This window comes from Chelonoidis abingdonii, chromosome 2 (assembly GCF_003597395.2).
Source record: "Chelonoidis abingdonii isolate Lonesome George chromosome 2, CheloAbing_2.0, whole genome shotgun sequence".
Classification (NCBI taxonomy): domain Eukaryota; kingdom Metazoa; phylum Chordata; order Testudines; family Testudinidae; genus Chelonoidis; species Chelonoidis abingdonii.
Window position 1 is genome coordinate 230,253,318 of NC_133770.1, and position 6,527 is coordinate 230,259,844.

Genomic DNA, 6,527 nt, shown 5'->3' on the forward strand with positions numbered 1-6,527 from the left:
CCAATTACCATTGACCTCAATGTCCTTAACTACTTTCTCCCTTAAAATTTTTTCCAAGACCTTACACACGACAGACGTCAAGCTAACAGGCCTATAATTACCCGGATCACTTTTATTCCCTTTCTTAAAAATAGGAACTACGTTAGCAATTCTCCAGTCATACTGTTGATAGGTTTCAGAGGAACAGTCTTGTTAGTCTGTATTCGCAAAAAGAACAGCAGTAGTTGTGGCACCTTAGAGACTAACAAATTTATTTGAGCATAAACTGTAGCCCACAAAAGTTTATGCTCACATAAATTTGTTAGTCTCTAAGGTGCCACAAGTACGCCTGTTCTTTTTTTAATAACTGTTGAATAATTTGTAATTGATGAGCAGCACAATTATTTTTAAGTTAAGCAACAACAAAATATGTCATCACCTTCACCTATATTACACTTTTTAACCTGACTATAACAGTACAGGAAACTCCAAGGAACATTATGCAAAATGTTACACAATTTTAAGATACTTTGTACAAAGTAAACGCTTTCCAAGACATACCACTGTTATATGTCAAAGTCCTCAACATGAATACTAAAAATTCTAAATAGCACAGGAGATTCCTAAAAGCTTTATTTCTGCTTAAAGCCTCCTCCCACCTTCCCAAGAGAAAAAAACAATACACAAAACAATGTTGTGAAACACAACCAATAGCTTGTTCACATTCTAGGGCTTTGACTTTTATAATATATTGAATAGCAAAAAAAAAAGTGGTAAAAAGAGGATGTTAAGCTCAAATGCACCCCTCTCCCAGGTCAAAAAGAAAAATTAAAATTCTCTCATCGCAAATAACGCTGATTATTCCAGGTGACAAACACTGCAGTGGAGCAACATTGGAGCTGAGAATTTGAAGTCAAGAAATCCAGTATTATCGTTCCTAAATCAACTGTTACTTAGCCTACTTGTACATATGCAATTTTTTTTTATTACTATGCCTGGTGTATGCCTTAATACAGAAGTTCAAGCTCTAAAAGCAACAGCTACAGTAGGCAACCCAACTTCAAATAGTTTCCTTCTCAAATCTATGACCACTTCACATGCTTGTTTTAATCTCCCCTCCTCTTCTTCTGCTTCTTTCTCCCTCAAAGCTGGATAAAGGAAACCAACTAGCTGACAAGTCAAAAGGACCCTGTACTGGGTGTGAATGACTTTCACTGTGAAATAAGGAGCTGAGTAGTAGCGTGAGCAAAGAGAAAGAAGCCTGAATTCATGCAATCCATTGTCAGTTGAAAACCAAGGAGTTGGCATAAAAGTTAAGTGGAATTCAGCAGTGGAGCAAGGAAAATTATACCAACAGAAGGCATTAACATGTACCACACTGCATGTACAAGACCAGGCTAAGGTCAGTGAGCTGTTCCTCAAGACGTTCCCTAATCTTAGGAGTTAAAGAGGAGGGTGCTCCATGTCTTGTTCTTCCTATAATAACCACGTTGACAGATCTCAGCTGAGTCATAAGTGTATACCTTATATGATGATACTCACAGTGATTTCTTTAAACACTCAAAGGGTTGGAGACCTCTTCCCAGCTGAGACCTGCCTCTTCCTTCTCTTGCCAGAGGAAGGTGTGCAGGAGAATATGGGGTTCCCTCTGATCCCCCCGCCACCCCTGACAGATAGACACTGAGCGTGCCTTTGTATTAGACTGACTATAGAGATGCTAATAAGCTGGGTTACATGCAAATACTTATAAATATATGGTCATATCCTTTGGTGGTATAAATCATTGATTTTAATGGAGCTACACCACTTATACCAACTAAGGAGCTGGTCCATAATTTCTAAATGGTACATATCTTGAACTTTCCTTAAACTGACGTAGTGTTATGAAATAACCTAACCAAAAGAATAAAAACAGGTGTTTGGTCTAATGAACATTGCTCTTACACAAACAAGAGAAGGGATTATCAATAGCTAGGATGGTAATCCTACCACTCAGCCGAATGCAACTAATAACTGAAGAACTTTTAACTTTACATATTTAAGCTTTACCATTTTTACAGGCTTCAAGTTCTAAGGACAAAAGTTTTAAACAACTAAAATTTTTGCAATTCTTCTATTTTTCTGAACCAGTGAACTGCCTTCAATGTCACAGGATTCACTGAAAATGAAAATTGCCAATATGATTCCCACATCTAGATGCAAATTTGATAACGTCATACTGAAATCCAAGTGTAACATGGAAGGAAATGGACCATTAAGTGTAACTGAAACATTGCTTTAAAGATTGTGAGACTTGGAGCTACTGTACTAAAGTCACATTGAATAAGGATTTCATTGGTGATCGCATATGTGCCTTACAAGGAACAAGCTGTTATTCCTGTTTTAAAAATCTGAGCAAGGCATGACTTTGTAGTTTATATTTTGTAAGAGAGTTGGTCTGTTTAGATTTTTGTACTTAGACATAACTGTACTTGTAGTATTCATAAGTTAACTTGTAAGAAAAAATATTCTATTATTAATGTGATTTTTTTTGAACTAGCTGGAATGACAGAATTATTTTCCTGCACCCTCTCACTTTAAAGTTTGAAGCTCTGCTGAAAAAGTCAAAAGGACAGAGCAATGGTGAGCAGGGTGTGGTGGTAACAACGTGGAGTGCTCCTGTAATATTTCAGCAGTGGATTTGTGCACACAATTTGGTTTTGGATTATGGAAAAAGTTTAGTAATATATTTCTGTTTTAAACCCCAGCCTAGGAGTATAACATACTGACCACACCCTCTTGTCTATTTTCAGGCAATATTATGAAATGTCATCTCTTCTTGAACTGTCTACAGAAAGTCTAAATTTCTTTCAGCTCACAAGTAAGCTCATCAACAAAGATCAGTATTGCTCAATACATATGATATGCTGGCCACATCTGAACAACATACTTGATTTGTTCTTATACTTTAAGAACATCTGCAGTTCTAGTAGGTAAGGTAAGATTACAGAGGCTGACAATCTTCCATACTTCATAAGTTCCCTTCCCACAAGTAGGCAGTGAAATCAGTTACTAAAGTTTTAATGAGGCTTTCTACACTGTCAGTCAGGGACACTGCACCAATCTAACTGCGCCAGTAGTCTGTGCCAAGAATCATCTCTTACAAGACTAGAAAAAAATCCATTTTTCTCATTTAAGCCCCGTCAGGAAACCAGTAACAGCTCATCATTTCTTCACAGGGGAAATTTTTTTAAAAAAAATGACTTGTATAGCTAAGTATGACTGGAAGAGATGAGAGCTGCAAAAACCCATCAAGGTCTCTGCGATAGAGACCACAAGCACCTCAGATCAGGATAAGCAGAAGTGACTAAATGGTGACTAAACCAATATTACATGAACAGAGCTATAATATGGTGTGACAGGATGGACAAGGCCCAGAGACCTTGCTGGAGGCCTCAGGGTCCTGCCACACCCCATCCAAGAGAGAAGCAGAAGAGAAGTCCTCCAAGGAGCCTAGAGAGGCTGTGAGGAAGCAGCCAATGAGAGAGGATACAGGGAGCAGCCAATCGGGGTCATATAAAAGAAGCCGCAGAACACAGCAGTAGTCAGTTGCTGCCTAGAGCTAGAAGAGAGAAGACAGTTACTGGCTGGCTTGAAGAACAGCAGAACCAAGGAGACCTCAGTGTGGGCAGGGACTGGGAGAGCAAAGAAGGAGCTCCTGGTTGGCTGCTGGGACTGATCCTAAGACAGTTGCTGGCAGGGACTGCGGGAAACAAAGAAGGAGCTCCTGGCTGGCCTCTGGGACTAAGTAAGGACTGAGCCCAAGGAAGGCCACGAGACAACAATGTCTCCAGAGAAGAAGCCCTGGGGATATGGCGCACACTAAGGCCAGAACAAGTTAAAATCTGCATACCCAGGAAGGGGTTTGTTCCCTTTCACATATAGACACTGTGTGAGACTTAGCCAGAAGGCTGAGTTACTGAAAAACTGCCCGAGAAGCCACTGAAAGGGGTCACCATAAACTGAAAGATTGCAGACACACCTAACCAGAAAGCAGACCAGAAGGGTGTGCTTGCAAAAGGTGGGTGCCACGACCCCTTACATATGATCTTTGTAAAAAAGCCTCTCTGACAGTACATACTTTGTAACCCTTGGGATATCTAAATCTCACCTACCAAGAGATTGCAATATTCTGAACCCGACCCTGCAGAAATGTCTCACTTTTCAAGTGACAGGGTTGTAGCTTTCATAGAATTTGTTGCTGACAGACCATTGTAATATTTTTATTTGTTTGCCTTATATACAGAACAACAGTTTGTCTGCCTTCATACTATGTCAAGGATATTATGTGTTTCAGGCAAGTTATCTAGTATTTCTGCATATTTAAATTTCTATGTATTTTCTATTGGTACTTTTTACATGAAGTATGGTATCAGAACACAGTAGTTTCATTTATCATAGAAAATGACCAGCAATATTTTATGAGAAACAAATCTTAGCTCAAAAGGAACAAAATGGTTTTATCACAAGACACTGTAGGATTTTTTACTAAAAATTCTCCATGACTACTGCAAGACCAATACTCTGGTGTTTATAACGAAATTCTGATAAACACTTTAAATGTACAGCAAGTCTAGGACTGAAGTGATTATAATAGCTACTAAATGCCTAAACAATTTTCAAGAGCCCTTCAGATATATTTTCTTCACTAATTAAAAGCCCCAGAAAGCGAATTAGTTTATTGCTGACAGGATCAAACAGCTATTTAATATTCCCAATAACCTATTTCATAATTATCTTGGGGCAAGTCACAGCACTTGTTGTACAACTATAGTGTTTATCAGGTTAAGTGGATACTCTACCACCTTGCCGGTACGCATTATGAGAGACAAAGGCAAAGAAAGCTTTTTGCTTACCGCTTCCCTCGAGGATAGTGTCGTACATATTCTCCCACATCATGAGCAGCTACAGCTAAGACTTGTGGGTCATCAGAAACCTCCAGAAGCTTTGTCAGGATTCTACAATAGTATTTAAAACAAATCAGATGCTAATTACTCTACAAAGTGCTAATTTAAAGTAACTCAATTGCAGAGACCATAAATACATCATGCATCACCTGTACTGTAAAACTGGGATTATAAACACAAACAAAAAATACCTCCCAAGAAACAAATTGGAATTAAACAACACAGATCCTATTTACTCTAGGCAAAAAGACATTGCAACCAGTGGCCTGAGCTTGCAGCATCTGTACACAACAGCTGTCTCAAACATTTTATACAAAATGTTGCTTGCATCACTAGATTGCAGCACCTGCAGTGAGAACTTGAGCTCAAGTCCAGCTGTACCAGTCATGCTTATGAAATTCAACAGTGTGGAGAAGAAACCACAGAAGTTGCAGGTCCATAAGCGCTGCTGCTGCTAACTCCATTCCATGATGAAGAGTCTTCTGTAGGCAAGCTACCCCAAGAAACAGTTTTTGGTATTACAGGACACATGATTCAGAAGTCCCAGAATACATCATGGCTATTCCGCTTGCTGTTTGTAACATGCCAAAATAGTTCTATCAGAACTGTTGTGTGGTTGCACTTAACTGCTGTCAACCAACTTTCATGCTCTATCCCCCACAATGGTTTCCTTGTTCACTAGAGGATATCCCAGTGAAAAACACAGGCAGAATTTTAAAACAGAACAGGATGACAATCATTACCCATTATTCCAAAGAGTTGAAGTGCATTCCAAGAGTGGAGAATTAGACATGTTATTGAAGATGGAGAGCTATAGCATTTTTAAAACTTTCCAATTGTGATTTTCTAGTTTCAAAGACACCATTAATAGCAAAGAAATGTGCATCCTTTCCCATACTTATCTGCTGTACTTCAGCAAGTAACTCTGGTTCTCTTCAAAAACCAAGATTATGAATGAGATACCATATCAGAATCTATTAGGATGCTTGTTACTTATTTCCTTAACATGACAAGAGAGACAATTCTGTAAGTTTCATAAAGAAGGAGGAGGTACTCAAACTTCAACTCAGTATGCAAAATAAAGATAAGTAATTTGAAGGCAATTCAACAAGAAAATTGTTTACAAACCAATAATAAAAATAGAATTTGACACACACAATGATATGGAGATCTATGATTCAAAGGTACATATAGAAAATTTCAGATTGATCCAAGATTAACTGTTTTAATTCCTAACACTTCAGCTTCAATCTATCCTCCCTTCCTTCCCCCTCCCACCTCTCAAAAAAATAAAAATAAAGAAGTCTGGGAAACAGACAGACTTCGCAGTATACATTCAATGTCAGCAGACTTGGTGTCATAGTATAATTCCTCAATCTGAACCTTAGAGTTCAAATATGAGGTACTAGCATAAACTCCTCTAAGCTTAATTACCAGCTTAGATCTGATAGGCTGCCACCAACCAGGAATTTCAGTGCCTGGTACACTTGGGTCCCCCAAAACTTCCCTGTGGGACCCCAAGACTCAGATGCCCTGAGTCTCCTAACAAAGGGAAATAAACCATTCCCCCCACCTCTCTCCCACCCAGAATTTCCTCTCTGG

At 38.8% G+C, this 6,527-nt stretch overlaps 1 protein-coding gene across 2 annotated transcripts in view; it reads right to left on the bottom strand.

Annotated features, from left to right (window-relative positions):
* ATP6V1H (ATPase H+ transporting V1 subunit H) overlaps positions 1-6,527 on the bottom strand; it is a 93,755-nt gene that overhangs the window by 31,241 nt on the left and 55,987 nt on the right. For both annotated transcript variants that reach the window (XM_032774696.2, XM_032774695.2), the window contains one exon: positions 4,875-4,976. In XM_032774696.2, the coding sequence (XP_032630587.1) occupies positions 4,875-4,976 (102 nt within the window). The remainder of the gene's footprint in view (positions 1-4,874; positions 4,977-6,527) is intronic.